This window comes from Symphalangus syndactylus, chromosome 7 (assembly GCF_028878055.3).
Source record: "Symphalangus syndactylus isolate Jambi chromosome 7, NHGRI_mSymSyn1-v2.1_pri, whole genome shotgun sequence".
Lineage (NCBI taxonomy): Eukaryota > Metazoa > Chordata > Mammalia > Primates > Hylobatidae > Symphalangus > Symphalangus syndactylus.
This window is the reverse complement of record NC_072429.2, coordinates 38,188,653-38,211,397: the sequence shown is the minus strand read 5'-3', so window position 1 is coordinate 38,211,397 and position 22,745 is coordinate 38,188,653. Positions and strand designations below refer to the sequence as shown.

At 39.8% G+C, this 22,745-nt stretch overlaps 1 protein-coding gene across 3 annotated transcripts in view; it reads right to left on the bottom strand.

Annotated features, from left to right (window-relative positions):
• The window catches only part of HTR4 (5-hydroxytryptamine receptor 4), a 200,525-nt gene extending 178,023 nt beyond the window's left edge, over window positions 1-22,502 (bottom strand). For 2 of the 3 annotated variants that reach the window (XM_063643231.1, XM_063643229.1), the window contains exons 1-2: window positions 22,037-22,152; window positions 4,683-4,755 (exon numbers count right to left, since the gene is read on the bottom strand). In XM_063643231.1, the coding sequence (XP_063499301.1) occupies window positions 4,683-4,708 (26 nt within the window). In that variant the 5' untranslated portion in view covers window positions 4,709-4,755; window positions 22,037-22,152. Of the gene's footprint in view, window positions 1-4,682; window positions 4,756-22,036 lie in introns of all 3 variants that reach the window. The other variant, XM_063643230.1, reaches the window with a different exon arrangement.
• Window positions 22,503-22,745: the final 243 nt, after the last annotated feature.

The following is a 22,745-nucleotide window of genomic DNA, read 5'->3' as shown; positions in this document are numbered from 1 at the left end:
TAAAAAAGAAAGATTATTTCCCTGGAAAATTCTTCCTTCTTTGATTTCTTTCTCACTTTCCTCCTTCTTCCTTTACATCCTTAAAGTGGCTTACAAAAACGATCAATACATTATTTAAAAAGCAAAGGAAACAAGATGAAGAGATCAAAAGGGTTGGAAAATATAATAAAGGCATGTTAGCGCCATTGTACATACCTAGAGATCTTCTACACTTATTAGAGGTGATTATAAATTTGTCTCTCAGTTTCCTAGAAACCCTAGCAAAGGGCAGAAAATGCTACCATTTGTATGATTCATAATCCTATAAGATGCTTTTTTGGTTGCTAATGAGAAACATTAATAAGAAAGCACAACGGTTATCTTGTAGAGAAGAAGCAGATCCTTAAACGAGGTTGTTCTTATTAGAGAAGAAAGAAGCCCCAGGGACTGCAGGGGCAGTGAAGCAAGAGGGTAGAGAGCGCATGGGGCAGGGAGGTGAGTCAAGGGTAGGAGGAAACTACCGTTAAAAAGAACCAAGATATAAAATAAACTTTTTCTCTGCTCAAAATCTGGAGGCATTATCTTGAGAAACCTCAAAGTGCAAGTTTATATACATATGGACTTTCCTTCACCTGTTTATCTCCTGTTTGAACATTGTACTCTCTGGAACTTAAAAAGAAATTGATTGAAAAAATTTCTTAGAAAGCAGAAACTTTCAAATTGTAATAAAAAGCAAGAAAAAAGAGACAGAAACATGGGCTGCATTTAGGGATCACGCATCAACTGAGGAAAACCACATGTCAGCGGGGAGAATCTGGTAGTTAAACATCAAAAGCATGGCTGTCTCTGAAGTCAGGCATTAAGTGTTTTAGGGCAGAATTAAGTAGGGTGAGGCACCAGCAAGGCTCATTCCCCAAATACAAGCCAAAGATGTTCTACAGGGTATCTGCTGCAAAATCATCAAAGCCAGTGTTTCCATTTTTCTTTCTTCACCCCTTCAAAAAAAAAAAAAAAAAAAAAAAAAATGCAGCTGCCTCCTCCGGAGCCTTGAGGAGGAAAAAACAGACCAATAAAACAGATCAGGTGGGTGTCGGTCTGTCTGGAAAGAGCCGCCTGTTGACTGCTAAGTTGGCTGACACTATTTACCAAGGGACAGGACTCATCAGGAACTTGCCTCCCCAACCAGGGCCTGATTCACTGCCAGCTTTTCATCATGATTCAATCCATCCTGCATCAACTGCTTTCTCTGCCATGGAGACTCTTAAGAGGAAAATGCTTATAATGCTTCTCATATTGCTAAAATCAAGACCTAGTTTCTTTAGTCTTACCTTATAGTTCACAGAGAACATAGCTCACTGTATGTATCTTACTATTAGAATTCTTTTATCATCATATTACATACTTTAGTTCAGTGATTGTCATCTAACTACACAGTGAAATCCTTAAGCCCAGGAAATTGTCTCCCTCTTTCTGACACGAAGTGTAGGTGCTTAATTATTTTATAGTAAAGACATAAAGGCAATCTACTGACTTCTTCCTGTGGTTGGCCATGATTCCATTTTCTAACTTTCCTGGAACTCCCAAAGTTCTTTTTTATGTCTAATCCTGGTCCTCCAGCATTTTTCATAGTAATTCTTTGAGCTTGTACGCTGTAACTACTCCCAAATTACCTTTGATTATGTTAGCCAGAGTTAGTTTCTGATGTTTTTAGTCAAGGATGCTGACAGACACATCGTAGCAAGGACCAAGCTGAATAAGAAAACTCAATTAAATGACGCCAAACAAACAAAAAATGAAGTGATCAGTATGGCCGGACAAAATACTTAACTGTAAGACATTTTATTTAATAGAAAATGTCAACTAGGACCTCTCTGTCTCTTGACATCTGGGGAAAATTGACTGGAGCCCCTCAATTCTACAGCTTGTGGAAGTCTAAAGCCTTCTCTCAGATTTCTGAAATCTCTCCAGGGCATTTATAGTCTCCTGCCATCCTGTTCCTTTTGGGTGTCCATTCTCACACGGGCATCCTCTCTTTCAAACCACATTTACCAACACAGGAATGTCAGACATCTCAGCAGAGTATACATAGACCCACACACGCACATTCACATGCACATATGTATTGAAATAAAATATCATATAAAAGAAGGCAATGCAGTTTTATGACCTTGAGCAAGTTATTTAGCCTCCTTGTGTCTTAGTTGACACACATTGTAAAATAGGGATAATAATGATATGGAGCTTGTAGGACTGCTTTAAAAATTAAATGGGATAATACCAGTTTATAGCCCATGCTGAGCTCACACATTCAACAAAAGAAACATTCATAGCCAAGCTAGAAAATTTTCCTGAAGGAATGAGTCCTTTGAGAAGTCAGCACACACACCACATTAAAGAAAAAAAAAAAAAGATATGCAACTGTACTCTCAAAGCCCCTTACAACTAATGTTTTGCCCCTTCCCAAACAGAGCCCAGATTCTCCTTCTCTGAATCATCTCTCTTCCAAACTCCTCCCTTTTCCATTCATTTTCTTCTATCTTCAGAGCAAGTAAAAAGGATTCTTTTCCTGGGCTAGAAACCCAGGCCTTTCAGTTCTCACCTTATGTAGGCGCTTTTCCAAGTGGGGACATCCCTTATCAAAGAAGAATTTCTGGTTCATGCTTTTAAAATAATAAAATTTCCTCTTGCTAATTACACCTAGAACAAGGGTGTCTAGACTTTAGTCATTTGCATAATACCCTTGTGAATTTTTTAACATTCCTTTATTAATTAATATAAAAATGCATATTTTTAAAAACAAACCTACATTTACATTTTAAATAAATTAATCATATAAGGAAATATTTTTCACTATTATAAGTGGCAAAATAATATTACTCATCCGAAGGAGGTAATCTCAAAATAAACATTTAATTTTAAAATAAAAATATTGTTGGCATACCACCTAAATTCATTACGTATTCCTAACAATTCATGCATCACAATTTGGTAAATGTGAGCCTAAAAACATCTTTTATTATGAACATTCAGAGGCTGTACTGAGAGGACATGAGTGGAAAGTCTGTGGCATTTGCCTGTTATTAATATTGTGGATAGAGAGGGGGAGTGGGTGAGGAGAAACATATGTTGATGGGATCTGGTTACAAAACTGACAGAGAGGATGGTCCAGAGACAAGATTCTGGGGCGTGATATTATCTTGTATCCTGCACTATTGTTCCACAGCACCCAGGAGAATGGCTAATGTCCATTTAATCAAATTGTATTCTGCTGTTATAATCTAATGCTGCTATAAATAAATGTTTAAAAGCTAGAAATGTTACAGCTCATAATATCTGAATTATTCCCCCAAAAGTACATTTTAACCAACTGATCCAGTTTGATACAGTGTCTGAAATTTAAAACAATTTTATAATGTGTCACCATTGATATTGCTCACTCTGGCCTTTTAATTAACAAAAACAAAACTGAGATTCTCTGCTTTCTCTGGGCAAATAATTTCAGAAACTTTTAGAGAAAAATTAAAGACCTGGCACCAGGTCTGGCACCAGCCTAAATAATCTATGTTAAAGTCCTAAAACTCTGACCAAGTCAGTACATCTGGGAAATAACAAAGTCCACACACTTTTATTGAGAGTGTAAAATGTTTTATTGCTAAAAATTCAGTCTTTTTGTATATCTATATGTATTAGAACACAACCTTATTTGAAATATATATATTATAATGACAAACTGATCAACATCACTTTATTAAATACCCACCATGTACCAGGGATTTTGCCAGGGATCATGAAACACATTCTACCCTCAAGAAATTCCCTGGTTGGGGTGATAGTACATCTTGGCAACTCAAGTCCTATTACACTAGAGTTTCTGTCAAGATATTTGACAACTCCTTTTGTGATAGTTTTCTACTATGTCAAACACAAAGGCACAAGGCCCCTGATCTATACCTGAAATATACTTTTCTAGAGGTCCCAAGTGAATGAAAAAGTTCTTGTGATTACAGCAAAAATGTATTTTTTAGGATGTATTCCAGCTACTGATATCTATGGATAATTCTCAGCCTCAAATGCCAGTTCATAACATTTAGGCCTTATTGAATACACTTTTCTTTGTACTATTTGATTGTGCCAAATAAAGCAATCTTTTCGAAAAGAAAATCTTCCCTAACAGTCAGACTATTATTTCATCTCCAAGGCTTTCAGAAAATTACAGGAAAACAAATCAAAACCAAATAAAAACCATTTAGCTTTATGTAACTATACCATGCAACCATTATGTCACATAATATAATAACCTAGTTGAGAAAAGAAGTGGACAAACTAGAACCTGCTATAAAAAGCAACATGAATTTGTCTCAACTTTAGATGTACAGATAGATATTCTTAAGCTATTTTTACCCCTACTTAAATACATCTTTCTTCCTATTACAGAGATGAATATCTATTTTCAAACATCATCTCCATAATGCAGACTTTTAGTATAGGAAGCTGGAAATGTTTACAGCCATATTACGTTTTTCATTTAAACAGAAATGACAAAACACTAATAATCAAACAGTACCATGAACATGATAATATATGAAACATCAAAGAAAATCCACATCCATTAACTTTATAACTCTACAACAACAGATTTTTAGAGTCTTCATAGCAGAAATGTTCACAGTTTACAACACAATATGTACAGAAAGGTAACATACCTCACATTAGCATCAAGTTTGTCCATTACAGGAAATAAGCATGAGTGAGTTGGATTTCAATGCCCACAGGGTCCTAAAATGGGGGAAGTAAAAAGATGTTATAAAAGAAAGTAGCATTGACAAATACAAGTCCTTGTTTTAAAAAACTCAAATAATTATTGCTTCCTATTATGACTTGTTCTGTAGAAATATTTAATAAACCAATACTAAAGTAAAAAGCTTTTGGCATATTGAGGTATGGTACAGCCGCGTGTCACAAAAGGTTTATTTACATCCTACTGATCGCTTTGTGATTAAAACATATGGGTGCTTCTTTTTGCTCCATTTATTGTTATTTTTGTTCTTCCCAGAAACATGGCTTATTTTTATGATCTGCATTAGGACAGTAACTAGTGAAGATAGGTAGCTACATTCTTATGCTTAAAATAGTATATTGCCCAAAATGGCCATTTTGTTCCTATGAGGATTTAAAAAAAATGTTTAAATCATTTTAAGGGTAGGAAATCACAGATTCTTTTGAGAATCTAGTAGACTCTTGAGAACTGTCTGCCCAGAAAAAAATAGATATGCATGCACACACATGCACACTTTCTAGAGAGTCCATGATTCCTTGAACTCAGGAATCCAGGAATCCAGGAATCCCAGGCCCATCCAAGAACCCCAGGCTAAGAATTCCCAATCAAAGGAGATTTCCTCTATCACAGACCCTCAGAAGACCTCATGCTCTTTAATGGATGGGCATTTACTGATCTCCACAAAATCAACCCTCTTTACTAATTGTTCAGTTCCATTTTTGCAAAGAATTTTTGTATCTTCATCACATCTGTTCCACAGCACGATGAATCAGTGAGTGTAGGGGCAGGGTCCAGCTGTCTCTTCCAGGGTCACCATGAGCAAGTCCCTTTTCTTTCTGAGCATCATCATTCACTTCTCAGTAAAGAGAAGAGATTGGAAAAAAATAATCTCTGAGTTCACTCCTAGCTCTGATATTCTATAGTTCTGTTTGCTAGTTTTCTAATTGAATCTTACCAAGAAGAACCTGGAAATCTGTTTATCTACATAACAGAACCATGAAACTCAGCCTGGGCCCTTGGACACCTTGGCCAGGGTGAGCTAAACAGATGTGGCTGGCAGCCAGGAAGAGAATGGCAGATCACTAGATAAGGAAAGGACCTCGACTCTCTGTGTTTTTCGATGTTTGTTTCTGAGATCCTCCAAACTTAACAGGAGCTCCCATGGGCATTTCTGCGCCTGGGGCAGGCATGGGGAAGGCTCCACCTGCAGGACTCTGAGCCCTCTCCCCTAATCTGAAGCAAAGTAGCTCTGTCCACATCTATCTGTTTTATATTTTGAATGTAGAATAATATTTTGCTGGAAATATACAAGTACAAAGCCCTAACTATTGAAGTGACAGGGCTCAATCCTCTTTCCTTGTCTATCTAAATTTTTTCCTGAGAGGATCACATCCATCTGGCGGCTGAAAACACAGTACAATTACAATACTATTCACTGTAGACTCCCGAAATTTTATCCCTACATTGAGACTTTCCCAGGTGTAGACAGTGCCCATCCAGCATCTCAAAATGGAGACTAAAAAGCATTTCAAACTAAACTCTTCCTTTCTCATCTCCAATACAAAAACCTGCTCTCCTCCAGTGTTCTCCATCTCAGTAAATGGCCCACCATTTACCCAGTGATTCAGACCAAAAAAACTTCTTCTCATACCCTAAGACCAAACCATCAGCAAACTCATTCTCTCTACTTTGAAAATGATTCCGGCCAGGAGCGGTGGCTCATGCCTATAATCCCAACACTTTGGGAGGCCTAGGTGAGTGGATCGCTTGAGCCCAGGAGTTTGAGACCAGCCTGGGCAACATGGCAAAACCCCATCTCTACAAAAAATTAGATGGGCGTGGTGACATATGCCTGTAGTTCCAGCTACCTGGGGGGCTGAGGTGGGAGGATCGCCTGAGCCCAGGAGGTTGAGGCTGCTGTGAGCCAAGATCACGCTGATCACGCTACTGTACTCCAGCCTGGGTGACAAAGTGAGACCCTGTCTCAGGAAAAAGAAAGAAAGAAAAAAAGCAAAAGAAAGAAAGAAAATTATTCCTACACCCGACCCTTCTCATCACCTCTGGACCCAGCACCTGGGTCCAAGCCACCAATTTCTTTCTCTGAATTACTCACCCACACCCCCAATCTGTCTCTTGCCAGAATGATATTTTTTAAATGTAAGTCAGGTCATTTCCTGCTTGCATAAAATTCTAGTGGCTTCCTATCACACTTAGAATACAATCCAAACTCCTTATCATAGCTCACCAGACCTTACAAGATCTGGCCCCCGCTCTTCTCCAAACTCAACTGTAGCCATGCCCCTCCCCTTCCCCACCCACCAGCTCACTGGTTTTGCTGCTTTCCTGGGCCATAACTGTAGGTTCCCATCTCAGGGACTTTTCACTTTGTCTCTTTTCCCTGGAATGTGACCATGTAGATTACTCTCTCACTTCCTTAGGGGTGCCGCTCAAATATCACTTCCTCAGACAGGTCTTCTCTCAACACCTAACTACAATTTCACACCCCATTTTCTAAAAATGTCTATCCTCTTTCTCTGTTCTATTTTTTTCTTCCCAGTATATATATATATATATATATATATATATATATATATATATATATATACATATAGTCAATTGCTTCTTTATTTGTGATCTGTCTTGCTCACTAGAATATGAATTTCAAGAGGACATAGGACACTGTCTTGATCACTGTGACATCCTCAGTGCCCTAGAGAAATGCCTGGTGTATTGTGTCCTCATCATAGATATTTATTGAGTCAACTAAGTGGTTCATTAGTTTTGCAAATGAGAAAACTGAGGCTTAGGAGTTTCTGACTTTCACACTGGGAGGAAGGGGACCATCCCAGAATAGAATACTGTAATTTAAAGAATCGCAAAAGTGTTATATCTTAATTAGTTACCCTTTAGTACGTGTTAATAAGTACCAGACATTGCCCTTTTTCTCCTCCTCCAACCTTTGAGTCCAACCTCCCAGTCCAACCTCCAACCTACAGATGAAGAGACTGAGGGTCAGAGAGGTTAATTGAATTGCCAAAGTCATACACAGCAGCACTTGACCAATCTGGGAATAGAATTCAGGGCTATGTATTCCAAAACTCAAGCTTTAGCTTACATCATTCTCGTCATCTTATTATACGTCCTCCCACTGGAGCAACAGAGTATCCTGATGAAAGTGAACATTTACTATAATTTTCTGCTATCCATCCATCTATTTCATCTTTCTCTGAGAATAATGTCTTGATTTTCCTTACTGGAACCACCCCTTCCCTTCTCCAATCCCTAGCTCCAATGATGAACACATAAGCAGGGCTGGTCAATCAGAATAGTCCATTCCTGGCAACAAGAATCCCTTAGCTTACTGGCTGGACCAGGGAAAGCCAGGCCTAGAATTTTTGCTAGAAAGACTCTATCTTTCCTCTGATGTCAGACAGTTTGAAGCTGTTGGTGGCCATCATTGCCACCCCTGTGAGGAGCCTGTCTGAGAAGAAAACTAACCCAAAGGAAGGCAGAGCCGCAACACAGGGAATGCCAGTGTCCTGACTACATAATTTGAGGCTTAAGATCCAGCAATGTCTTAAGATAATTTTACACTTGAATGTCCTAATTACTAGAGCCAACAAATTCTTTTTTCCTCCTTAAGCCAGTTTGAGTTGTGTTTCAGTCAGCAAGCAAATGAATGCTGAGTAATATACAATAAAATCAATATTGTATTGTTTTACAGATTAAAAGGAAGAAAAGCTGGGTAGTTTCAGCTTTAAAAGCCATTAAAACCTAAAGTTTGTATCATTAAAACTGCATATGAAAATGTTACAACACAAGGAAAATCTTATATATTCATAGCATATACATTGTTACATTTTTTGCACTGAAACCCAATGAGCAAATTTAAAATGATTGCCTTTTAACAAACCAGTGAGATAGCATGCATTTTGTCAGAGAGAAAGGAACAGAGGAAGGAGGAGATGATGATTAGTACCTATCCTAATTTGATTAATTGATTATGCCCGACTATTTTCTGCAGGACTCACCAGGGAGAACTAATCAGAGCCATGATTATAGGAACATCTCTTGCTGGGAAGATTGCATAGGGTGAGGGGGATGTGGAAGGAACCAGTGCTTTTATCTTGAATACTTATATTTCTGGCTCCTTCACAAAACACTGCCTAGCTAATTAAAAACACAATCAACTCAGAGCATCTCCTATGCTCAGGTACAAGTTGTGTCACTTCTAAAAATTCTGCCAGTTCAAATCCATTAAGACCTGGTGTGTATGTGTGTGGTGGTGTGAGTGTGTTTTAACGACAGTAACGCTGTACCCTACCATCTGGACTAAGGGACAAGAAATGATACCCTCCATACTAATCCCCTTCGGAGAAACAGTCCTAGATCACCGGAAAAAGATCATGGCAAGTTCTGGAAAAGGGATGGGCGAGGAGTCAAGCAAACTCTTCTACCAATGTGAGGTACAAATGCATGTCTCAATAGTCTCTCAAGACCATGCATGACAAGCTCAAACCACTGGAATTACTGAAAACATTTTATCCATCATAAAAGTAAAATTGCAGCAACATATAATTCTATCAGATTCCCTTGAGCTTCTTTTTCTTGATGGATATATTCAGAATCTGATTTTTCCTTATAAGACTAGGAGGAGGAGGAAGAGCTTATCTTATTTATGCCACTCAATACCATTCCAACCCTTGGTTTTCTGGCTTTACAACTTTTAAGGGCAAACCCCAAAGGTAAGTGCATCCCATCTTTACCCTTGTTTTCGATTCAGAATTCTCTGAAATATTGCTGTGGAACAGTCGTTAATGGTTAACAGAAGGTGTGTAGTTGCATCTCTATTATAAGAAGTGTGAGCACAGGGTTCACATGTGAACAGCCGCCACCTATTGGAATGAAATATCGATGTAGTTTGGTACAGTGCCAACATCTGCAAACCTGGAGCTATGTCATAACCTCAGCTTGCTTTGCTCTGCTTTGTTTTGTTTTCTCTGGTTTTGGTTGCATGGATGGATATTCATGCATAACTATGCTGGGATTGACCACGTTTCTTTATAGAGTATGCCTACGTGGGTTAAATTTCTACATCAAACGACATATCCCAATACCCTTCTTTTGGGACAAGTGTCAGGAGTAAGTAAAACACTATTATGTTAATAGCCAAATCAAGGGTGGGAGCCTGACATAATGGAATAACTGATTATGGCCCACTGGAGGGGGAGTCACTGGACCTAGGCCCTCCACCTGACCCTGCTACTGTCTTATTCTTAAGCAAGTCTATTCACTATTCATGATCTCAATTTTCCCAACTGCAGAATGGAATGGGGCAGAGGATGAACCCAAGGGAGAAATGTCAAGTAATTAGAACTTCCCTAAAGTTACAGGAAACTTGTAGAATGTCTCAAATACATTCCATAGGTAGAATAAAAGTAAGAGAAATGTGTAAGGCCAGATATTGCATAAGAATTACCTATCCAAAGGCTTGTTGTTGGCTTTGTCACCTCACTGCTATAACCTACTACCAGCCATATGCACTAAAACACACAATCCCATCAGGATCACACAAGCAAGCAACCCACAAACAGTCTTACAAATTCCATGATGATCGTGATTTCCTAGTACTCCAAACTCTCTTGACCTTCAGCATGAAAAAAATCATCGAATCATCTGAAAACTTGCAACAGAGAAAATACTCTCACTAAATGGAAGAAAAGAATCCTCTCCTTGGCTATTTACTTGGAATTTGTTTTATGGGAAACATTCAGAATTTATAGGATGCTGTCCTGGAAATTTTTTTTTAACCTTAATCAGCTGATACATTCTCTTTAAAAGAATTTCTGCCTATAAATTAGTCCCTCACCAAAAAAAACATATTGTTTACCTAGAGCTCTAAATTGCAGTGTACAGGTGAAAATGTGAACAAACGATTAAACAAAAAAGAAGCCTGTGTTTCACATGCTGGATCTTATTAGCGCTGGTAGTAAAAACGTCATTTGAACTAAGTCATTTAGAAAGATTTAGTCCTAAATAAAAAGTTTCTAGCCATTTCATTTGCATAACTGAATATCCAATACAGACACCAATTCCGTTATAATTGGAATACACCTATACTGATACGTACAATTAGGATGCAAAATGTTTTTAACTTTTTTAAAAGTAAATACACGTTTCTCAGCTGGGTAAATAAACATATCACAGCTGGTAAGTTTAGCACCTTTGTCAAAAAACTATTATATAAAACAGCCCTTAAGCAACAAAAGGATATTCAAAAGGATTAAAATACCCAACCTACCTTTTGTTAAAAGGAATGGATTACAGGAAAAATAAAGGGGTAACATACACTTCCATTTCATGTTGTGCTGAATGGGATATATCTAGTGTTTCTAGAAATCAGGTTTTTTTTTTTTCCCAAAGGCAGAGACTTTTTTTCCCCAAAGAATACAATGAGATCCCAAGAAAACAGGACCAATTAAGTGTGAATCTGGGAATTTTGTGGGAAAAAAGGAGAAGATTCAGTCATTAATTTATGTGCTTTTGGAATCACTTGATTAACATTTCACTTGCTATTTGACCACAAATTCTATGAGAAAAGAGATATAGTACGTGATCAGCAAGCACCTGAGAATAAATGGCATGGCATCATCGGAAAGTTCTACTTGATAGTTAGAGAAGGAATAATTAGCTTTGTCTTTGTGGCTCCAGAGGAGAAATGGGTGCAAGGCTCACGAGGAGTTTGAGACTGACTGTGAGGTAGATCATTTCAATCATCAGTGCTGTCCAATTATTGATCTGTGTGTCTTGGCAAGTGAAAGGATCCACCTCAGTAGGAGGCTTAGCAGCCAGAAAGCCACCAGATAGTCACGTTTGAGGGAAAGGAACAAATCTTGGATGATTCTGAATTCTGAGGAAATCCAGGAATGCAACGAGAACAGAACTAAGAGGCCATTTATTGCAGAGCAATGGTTCTCAAGTTTAGGCATGCATAAGAATCACCTGGAGGCTTGCAAAAACAAAAAGCCCGGACCCTACCCCAAGTTCCTGATGTAGTAGATTTAGAATGAAGAATCTACATTTTAACAAATTCACAGATATTACTGTTGCTAGTGGTTCAGGGACCACTCTTTGAGAACCACCACGGCAAAACAGCAATTCTCCAAGTGTGGTTCACATCCCCCTGGGCAAAGCATATGCTCTTATGCAGTAGGTATCTAGAGCATTAAGTACTCATCAGATCGTATGGTAAAAAATGTACTCCCTTTTCATTTTCTGTTTTAGTTACTGTTGTTTATGTTGACTAAAAGGATTCAAATAGGTGCTACTTTATCTACGAAAACCCTCCTGTTATTTCCTAGTCTCTCTTTTTAAGGGAAGAATAGGTCTCAAGCTCACAATTTTTTTTTTTTTTTTTTTTTTTTGCTGGAAACACTATTGTCTTAGTTGGGACCCCAAGAAGCAGATTTCATGATAAGGACTAAATGCACATTGTTAATTTGGCAGGTGCCAGTACACTGATAGGGGAATAATAATATAAAAAATGGAATAAGACACAGTAAGATGTGTGTTATTAAGCCACTGAAGCTTAATCTCACAGGGAAGCTTTGGGAAACGGTGTAAAACATATGCCTCAGAATTCTCCCAGAGAAGGGGGTAGGAAGGTGGGATGTGGATACTCCCGTACCCACAATTTGTTGGTTAGAGCTATCCACAGTGGAACTTGGATTCTCAGGCACCTCCAATTTATTGTGCTTGTGTGCAAAGGGGATTCCAGTAGACTGAGAGCGGCCCTCCGAAAATGTTTCAGGTCCATCATTGGAAGTCTGATGGCTTACAGAGAAATGATCAGGGGATCTGCAGGGAAATGAAGCAACAACCACATTGTCTGTTCCAGCTATTTAGCTGAAATCTAATATGAATACATTGTTCTTGGTATATTGTATTTGTTTTTACAGTTATCTTCTATTTCTTGCAGTTGGTACTGGTTTTCACTTTCATTTTTGTTTCTTTATAAAATAAATTTATTTAAGGAAAATTAATTGATCTAAAGAAAAATGTCATGCAGTTAATGTTCCAGATGGTATGAAAAGGTGGCAAGAATCACGAAGGAGTAGAATTCAAATGGCTGAAGTTTGAGAAATGCAGGCATAATGGTTTAAAGTGGGAGGTGGCACTTTTTTCTATAAATGGCTATTTACCAAATATTTTAGGCTTTCAAGAGCATAAGGTCACTGTCACAACTACTCAACTCTGCTGTATAGTATGAAACAGCCATTAACAAAACATAAATGATGGGCATGGCTGTGTTCCAATAAAACTAAATATATGGACATAGAAATTTGAATTTTATATAATTTACACTTGTCACAAAATATTATTCTCCTTTTGATTTTTTTGAACAATTTAAAAATGTAAACATCTTTTTTTTTAGCTTGCAAGCCACACAAAAACAGGCAGTGGGCCAGATAGTTTGCCAACCCCTGATTCAAACCACAACCCTGGAATCTGTCCTAGTTCTACTAATTACCAATATGACCTTGGGCAAATTACTTGACTTTTCTTAGCCTCAGCAGCCTCATCTGTATAATGGAGATAAACATACCAACAACCTCACAAGGTTGATGTAAAATTTAAAAATAGAAAATGAATATTCACAAAGCAGGTGCTCAATGAGTTCACGGTATGATGTTAACCAGCTGTTGTAATAAGGTGGATTCCAGCTTTCCTGTGTCCCAGTCATTGGAGGGTAGATATTTCCTACTCTGCTTCTTCACAAAGGCAGCTGTGCACCTAGTGGCCCATCTCCCCTACTTTGGGATGTGGCTACAGAATTTATTCCTCTTCTCTATAGGATAAGCCTCTGAAGGCTGAGCCTGAAAATGCCTGAAGGTTTTTGTCATTACTGATTTCAGAGGTCTGGAATTTGGAGCAGGTCAAATCAAAATTTGCATTTCATCTAAATTAACAACTAGCATTTTGAATCTTACAGAATTATGCTGTTGACAACAGTGGTTCTCAAACATTAGTATATCTAAAAATCACATGGAAAACTGTAGATTCAGGCACTGCCACATTCAAAGCATTTTTGAATCATAAATGCCCCAGTGATTCTGATGAAGACGATTCCTGGGGAGCAGTTCAGGAGACACTGCAAGGATGGAGTGCAATCTGTCCAGGTGAGCATACCCTTCTGAAATCCTCTTTAATGATTTTTCTGTATCAGTTTAAATGCCTCATTGGCTGAGAGACCTGGATTATAGTATTTGCTCTGCATGCCAAGAGAAAGGTTTCTGCAGGCATGTTTACCTCTGCTGTCCTCACTCTGTGCTATTTCTTCTGAACCTCCTGGATTAGGAAACCATTTATACAGAATTCTCCATTTCAGATATCACGTGCTAATGATCATATCCAATTAAACATGCCAGTGCAATCTCAAAAGACATAGGCTATTTACAGCCTCTTAGATGAAAATTCTTAAGCAAAATCTACATTTTTCCTAGACAAATAAAATGTTACCTCCCCAAAGGCTGCTGTCTACAATCTCCTACCAAGAGTTTCTAAACCAATCCCTGGAGCAAAAAATAAAATTATACCCATAGATTTTAGAGGGGCCCATTTAACACAGAAGAAAGGGCTCCTGGGGAAGAAGCAGAAGGAGAGCAATGGCACATTTTTATAACAGACCAAGAACCTAACCCTTCACGTGCATTACTTCGTTCACCTTCACATCAGGCTATCAGGAGGTTCTGCAATTATTCTCATTTCACAGATGAAGAAACTGAGGCATAGGAAAGAGGAGCTGCCCAAAGCAATTCCGGACAGTGACTCCAGAGCCCAGAGTTTTAACTACTAAGTTGTCCCACAAACAACAACAACAACAACAAAACCTAGATCTCAATGATCCCCTATCTCAGCTCTCCCAGCTTAATTTACTATTACTTATTTGCCTCTCAAAGCTTCCAGAACATCTACCAACACTTAAAAGACTATACGTTTTTAACTAAGGCTCAATTTTGCTCTTGGCATCATGTGACTTTGAACTCCTCACTTTGCCCCAGGTTTATCGCTGTTCGGTGTGGTTAAGACATCCAGCCCACCTGTCTTATAGACCTGCTACTACTCATGAAGTTCAAATAAGATAACTTATGTTAAAGTCCTCTGAACAATGCAAAAAGTTATCCAAAATGGTAATTTCTCAGTCTGTCATTTTCATAAATTATTTTGAAATGCTGAGAAGGAAGAAAGAGTGCATTCATCTTATGAAATCATCTGTGTCAAAAATCAGATTTTCCAGAGATCTAAGGTAGATTGTAAAATACCAAAACTGCTGATCTTTGGGGGAGCAAAGAAACTCTACTACTTGGAAGGTGGACTATTTTTTGTGGCTCGATGTAATGGAAATTACCGGAGCTTGAGAATCAGATGACCTGGGCACTGGACATTGCCCTGCCACTACCTGAACTTTAGTGAGTCTTTCTCTCTCCCCTTACAGGGGAGACAAAGCTGCTTGGTGGTTAATAAGGTGGTTAGGGCCGGGCGTGGTGGCTCACGCCTGTAATCCCAGCACTTTGGGAGGCCAAGGCTGGTGGATCACCTGAGGTCGGGAGTTCGAGACCAGCCTGGCCAACATGGTGAAACCCTGTCTCTACTAAAAGTACAAAAATTAGCCGGGCGTGGTGTTGCATGCCTGTATTCCCAGCTATATGGGAGGCTGAAGCAGAAGAATTGCTTGAACCCTGGAGGCGAAGCTTTCAGTGAGCTGAGATTGCACCACTGCACTCCAGCCTCGTTGACAGAGCGAGACTCCATCTCAAAAACAAAACAAAACAAGAAGGTGGTTTGGGAATCAGACTGCCAGTGTTAAGTCCCAGCCCAATTACCACCTCATGAGTTATCTTGGACAGGTAAGGTCACCTGTCTTGGTTTGTTTCCTCAGCATAAAAATAAGAATAAGAAACAACAACTTTGCAATTGTCCAAAGAATGGATTGGTGAATAGGTAGACAGAAATATGACAAAACAACTATGGTAAAATGATAATTATAGAAACTAGAAACTTTTTGGTGACTATATGAGTGTTCACTGTATAGTTGTTTCAACTTTTCCCTTAAGTTTCTATTTTCATAATAAAATACTGGAAAATAAGCCTCAAAAAGGCAACAACAGAGTTTTTGGAAAAGTTAAATGAGACACAGAGCTCTCAGCAATGCTCATGGAAGATGCTTGGCATTAGCAATGATGATCTACTGTGCAGGTAGAAGATGGGATACAATCTGTGAGTTAGGGTCATGCTAGGTGAACAGATGTGACAAACATGAGCAGAATGAGAAGCCAGGCCACATGACACAGAAACCAGGTGGACAAAGAAGAGCCAGGATGTGCCCACTGAAGCATCAGAGTTCAAGAGAGGTGCACGAATGGAAGGATCAGGATGTTGTGTCTGGGTTGCCTCATGTGGGGGAACCTCAAAAAGAAAGGCAGATTGTCTCTATTACAAGCCACAGTATGTGATTCTCCATCCAACATCCCTTTCAGAGAAGAAAAATACTGGTCTTGATGTCAAATCAGAGTTTAAATCCTGTCTTTGCCATACTAGTTGTGTGATAGGAGGGGACATTTATTCAGGCATCCACTACACCACTTGTCATTGGAAAAATTTACCACAACCACAAGGATGAGCCTGTGGCAACTATGCTTCTGCTACGACTTCTTGGTCATAAACAGTTGAGCCAATCAGATTATCTTTCTTGAGAATCTGAACTAAGAGAACAGACTCCTGGGAATGTGTCAAACTAATGGCAGAGCAATGTGAAAAGGGTCATGAACTCCAGGAGCTGAGTTTTCTAGAATTTACTGTTTTCCCATCCTTCCTGGAGCCAAGTTCCTTAATTCCACTATAAAAGCACTATTGTTTTTTCAACAAATCCTAATTTTTTGTTTAAGTAGCCAGTGTTGGCTTTTATTTTGTATAACCAATAAACACATTTACTAATACACCTAGCCTTCTAACTAATACAAGAGTTTTCTTAAAGTGTCTAGGCCTTAGTTTTCTCATCTGTAGATGAGAGAGACAATACTTTTCTCAGGAGTTGATAGAAAAATCAAAGACTAGGTGTGCAAAACATACATATGGTAAATATTCAATAAACATTATTTAAATTAAATCTGAGTTTCAGAACAGATCTTTCTGAGTAAGTACTTAGAGACACCTTGCTTGGATGAGGAATGTGTGATTATGAAAAAAAAAAAAGAAGCTAATATTCAAGAAGAAGGAAGGAGTTCATTGAATTTGAAATTTGGTTTTAAAAGAAACTTTCTGATTGAGATATCAAAAACTAAATTAATTCTACATAAATATGCAGACTTAAATTTCTGTTGGGTTTCTCCATAGAGCTAACATGGATTTGAAAGGGGAAGAAATGCAAACTCGATGGACAGATAATAGATTTTTCTTAACTTAGACTCTTCAGAATTTATCTGGCAGTAGACAAGATATTAAAGGACTTTTGATTTGGATTACTCTGTAAGTAATGAGGAATTTTATCATCCAAATTAAGGTAGCAGTGGGGGTAGGTGGAGACAAGGAACATGACAAGATCTAAGACCAGAATTAATTCAACCTAGAAGTACAATTGCTGAGAAAAAGCAAAGGATTTTCTGAAACTCAACATAAGAGGCAAAGCTTAAATGCTTAGTAAGAAATGTCAATTCATCCCTAGTAATTATTGACCTTTCAGTCTTGTTCCACTCATTGATTCTCATTAATCCAAATGTTTAGTTATCTTAAAATCAGATATATTTTCATTCTAAAAATCCAGGTGGCTGGATTGTGAGTTTCATTTTTGTTCTTTAGGTCTTAACCCAACAGTTCTCAAATAGTGGTCTCAAGACCAGGAGCAACATTGTCACCTGCGAACCTATTAGAAATGTAAATTCTCAGATCTCAACCTAGGTGAATCAGAAACTTTGGGAGTGAGGACCAGCAATCTGTGTTTTTTTTTTTAAGTTTTAATTTGTAATTTTTGTGGGTACATAGTAGGGTACATGAGATGTTTTGATACAGGTATGCAATGTGTAATAATCACATCATGATCATGTAAAATGGGGTATTCATCCCCTCAGCCATTTATCCTCTGTGTTACAAACAATCCAATTATTCTGTCGCTCATGAAAGTTTGAGAAGCACTCTCTTAACCAACCATGAGGCTGGTAAAGCCAGTGCTCTATCATTTGTTCACTGGCAGTTACCAAACCTATGAACTTGTTGATATAGGGTCTTAAAAAAATAGTCAACCTTCTCAGACGTGCCTTAGATTTGCAAGCATATTAGTAATTGGTAAATGATAAGGCAGTCATTCTTACTCAGACTATACTTAAGGCTAGCCCTATGAATAAGTCTATTTGGTAGCCATTTACGTTGTATTTCCCTCTGTTCAAATCCATACTACTTTCTACTGTCTCAATAGTATAAAAAAGTCAACAGCATGCAGAATGGAGGAATCAAAGGGTAAACCAAGAAGAATAAAAACAGAGCTTTTTTTAAAAAAAAAATGGCAAATTTAATTTTGACAAGAGAAGAAATTTTAGATTGATGGTAAGGAGAAGTTAATGGAAAAATAAAGGTATAATTCATTGTTCCTTCCTCCATCCTTCCTCTCCCCTGTACCTCCCCACTTTTCCATTACCCAACCCTGCCACCACCCCTCTCACTCTGCATATGCCTTTGAGCTATTTCTGAATAACAGAGAAGGGGCAAAGACATAAAAATGAGAGAAATCACATTTCAGCTGAACACAACTCACAAGCTCATAGGCTCTAGCCTGTTTTCTAGAGGCAGACTTGGATATACAACTGGGCTTGAGGATATCTAAGCTCTTTTCTTTTTTTTTTTTTTTTTTTTTGCACATAACTTTTGGGTTTATTTTAGGATGCTTTTAATATATAGTATAACATACAATAAACCTATTTTGGAGAAAAAAGTGGAAAAATGCTCAACTCTGTGTAGTTCCTAATGTAGATGTAGTGGTTCTACTCTACTTCCATCCCTCCTTATCTTTCCAATTTGAAGGATTGTACTCGGCACAGAGGATATCTAAGCTCTTTTCTACCCTGTAACACCAAGATCCCATTCATGCAAGGCACTATAATATGGAGGTTCAGAGCATGGACTCCGGAATCAGACAACACACCAGTTCATCCCAGCTTCACTACTCCATAGCTGAGAGAACTTGGGCACATTATTTTACCTCTCTAAGTTTGAGTTACCACATTGCTAAAATGAGAGTAACAGAAGTATCTCTTTCATAGGATTCTTAATGAAGATTAAATAAGATCATTCTCATTAAGCATTTAGAACAGTGTCTGGCACATATCAAGGTCTAGATTAATGGGAGCTATTAAGATTATTATTATATTGCCTTCCAAATGCTTCTTAGCCTTCAGCAGCATGTTGAGCATTTCCAGGCATAGCAACAAGGCAGTGAAAAGCAAGAGGGATAAAGGTAAATGTGTGAGGATGGTAAAGTTGGAAGGGGGTGGGAAGGCAGCTAGCAATACAGCAATTCATCTATTTATTTAAAAACTTTGTTGTAAGGTGTTGCTGTACAAGGTTACAAGACTCGTGCTTGAATTACAGCAGTGGTTTTCAACTAGAGTGGTGGGAGGAGGGGTACTTTGCCCACCCACCCCCCGGGACTTTTAGCAATGCCTAGAGAAATTTCTGGTTGTCCCAAGCAGGGGTTGCTGTTGGCATCTAATGAATGCCAGAGATGCTGCTGAACATTCTATGATGCAGAGCACAGTCCTCACAACAACGAACTATCTAGCTCAAAATTCTAATAGTGCCAAGAAATCCTGAATTACTGAATGCTGTGAAGTTACCTTAATAATATTATTGAATATTATTGAATAATATTGAATATTATTGAATAATATTATTGAATAAAAATATTCAAGAATAATATTGAATATTTTTCAATACTCAAAAAGGCAATGATATGGAAGATTGAATTTTCATATCAACAAATTGATCAGTTAAATATCAGAAGGTAATCATAAGAAATTAGGTGAAATGTTTCTTGCTATGACCAAGAACATCAGTGGCAATCAGAGAATTCTAGCATTGAAAGAATCCTTGGAAATGATTTAGTGAATAGATTCTAGTTGAAATCATTCATCACATTTCACAGGTGAAGAAACCAAGACTTAGAAAGGCAAAGTTGATCTATGTCACACAATGATGCTACAGCCATTATCCAAATTCTTCCAAAAAACTAATTTAACTTGTCAGACAGTGATAATATCAAAGGTATTCAATTCATGTATTTCCTTTGCATTTTTTCAGTGATCATAGTCTATATCTATTCTTATCTCCAGAAACTCCCAAATAAGGGTCTTACCTGATAAGGTGGTAGCAGTGGGAATAAAAAGAAAAACAAAATAGATTTAAAAGGTATTGAGGGAAAAACAGATAAAACCTGCCTATTGACGAAAACTATGGCAGCTACTGATGAAGGAAGAGGCGGAATAAAAAGGTGACTTCAGTTCCCAGCCTGGGTGATGTAGAGGATGGTGGCGTTCAATAACAGGTGGAAAAATCAGGAGGCGTCTTGGGGTAGCAGGATGCCTATGTTGGGTTTCAGGTGCTGTCCTTTAGTCTGTGAAGTTGGGGAAGGAGATGAGGAGATGAACAGAATCAGGGAGGTCCAGAAGAGCAGGGTGAAAGAATATACATTTGATTTGCTGGCTTCAAGGATGCTTTTGCCCCTAGAAGGAACAGCATCAGAACTGAAATCCAGACAACTCAGAGGAACCAGAGACACTACTGTCCTGTGGGCCCTGGGGCCTCCTTCTGCTCGATATGAACTGAACTAAATGCTCCCTGACGCTCCTGCTAGCTTCAGTGAGCTACAGTTCTTCTGGCATTTAAATGATGACTGTGGCTCTCCTCTATAATAATAATTATAATAAGGATATTTCCCACAGGAGGGAATGATGCAAACATAAGAGAGATTTTAAGATGAGAATGCATGAGGAAAATAAACATGATTAAGAAATGACTTGCTAACGCTGCAAAACCTCTTTACTTTTTACTAATGATTTTCCTAACACTTGTATATTTCCTAGGTGACAGCTGCTCTTCAGAACTCTGCAGGTCTCATCTCTTCTCTGACTTTTTCCTTGTTTTCAGGGCACCGCATCTACCACCCACGTCCTTTTCCTTCAAAACCTGTGCTCACCAGGAGCACGCAGCAACATCTCCCTTGGTCACTGATGCTCAAGTTCCATTCTGGGGACAGGGTAAATATCCACTACTGCTCACCACAGTCACCCACAGCTTTAAGGGCCAGAGAATCCATCCCAGTGATAGAAGACAGGGAGGGCAAACTTGAACCAGTGTCCCATCAAAAGCCTCCTTTGGTTCATGCCAAACCTATACCCTAAGAAACATTCTGTTTCTTCATTTGATTGGACCAAATGGAAATCAAGCCAAGATCTTCTCTTAACATTGAACTCTAGGAAGACAAGCTCATGCCTACCACTTTTTGACCTCTGCCAGCTGCCACTTCCTTGTATCAACAGCCACTTCTTTCAAAGACAACTAACAGCACAGTGCCGCACAGGGTAGCAAGCTGTGAGGAAATGCATCTGAAATTAGGATTGGGATTCTGTGAAAGGCAACTGCAGGATGGTTGCGAGTACCAGCAGTGACCGCCAAGGCTTTATGCAGCACATCGTACCCACACACTCATGGCCACGTATACACACACATCAAAGTGGACGCTCAAGACACACTATCTTGTCTCTCTCTCTCACACACGCACACACACAAACACACACACACACAGCACACTCTCTGGGCTGCACATCAAGGACCAGCCATAGAGTCCACACACACATCCAGTTACACACTTGGCTATGGATGCACAGCCTATACGCGCTCTCTCTTACACACACGCACACACACAAATCTTTACATACACAACCTCCCTTGTATAGTCAGTGAGCACACATGCAGTTTCACAAGTATTTACATACACAAGTGCAAAGCACCAGCCCCAAGCCTACAGTGATCCCACGCTGGAAACACGTCGTATACAACCAGCCAGCCCACCTACACCCTGAGCCGCCCCACAGCCCACCCTGCCGCAAAGCCGGGTCTCCTGAGTCCAGAACCCCCAAGCCCCCGACCCCGTCGTGCTGCCCCGCCCCCGCCGCGTCCCCACCGGCACCCGTGGGCTCCTGGGGCCCCGACCCCCGGCGCACTTGCCGCACATACCCGCTGCCAGAGGCGAGGGAGCGAGGTGCCCTGGCAGATTCGAGCGGCCACCCCCAGCCGCGGAGCCGAGCTTCTGCCGCCGCCGCTGCCGCTGCGCTCCCAGCCGCTGCCTGCGCCCTCCCCGCCGCCCCCTCGGGTGCGGGCTCCAGCCCCCGCGCTGGGGAGCCGGCGGGCGCGAGGCGCGGGCCAGGGGCTGCGGGCGCAGGACCCCAGCCCCGGATCACCTGGGCTTGCCGCGCATCGTCCTTCTCCCCAACCGAGCCTGACTCCACGGGCTCAACAGCCCCCAGCCCCGGTGGTCCCCGCTGCCCTGCCCGCTGCCGCCCCCACTGGGCGCCAGGGACAGCGGGGGTGCCGCTCTGCCAGCAGGGCGCACAGGGGAGTGGGCGCAGAGGCGGGCTGGAGCGATCTCACCCGCTCCGGGCTGGCCAGCAGGCGCCCTCCCTGGCCTGAGCGCTGCTCATCTGATGGAGGGCAGGAGGGAGCCCTGGGCTGACTGCAGGCTCCTGGGTGACCTTGGACAAGTTGGTTAGCCTCTCTGAGTACCCACTTCCTCTATTCAAAGATAATAAATATGAAAGCGTTTGTGGTGTCTGTGCCAGGGAAATCCTATCCCTGTATAGTTTACTTCCTTCTTATGCCTCTGCCTCTGCCAGAGCAGGGAGAGTTTGGGAGCAGGGTTTAGAGTGAGCTTCGTAGCACCTTGGAT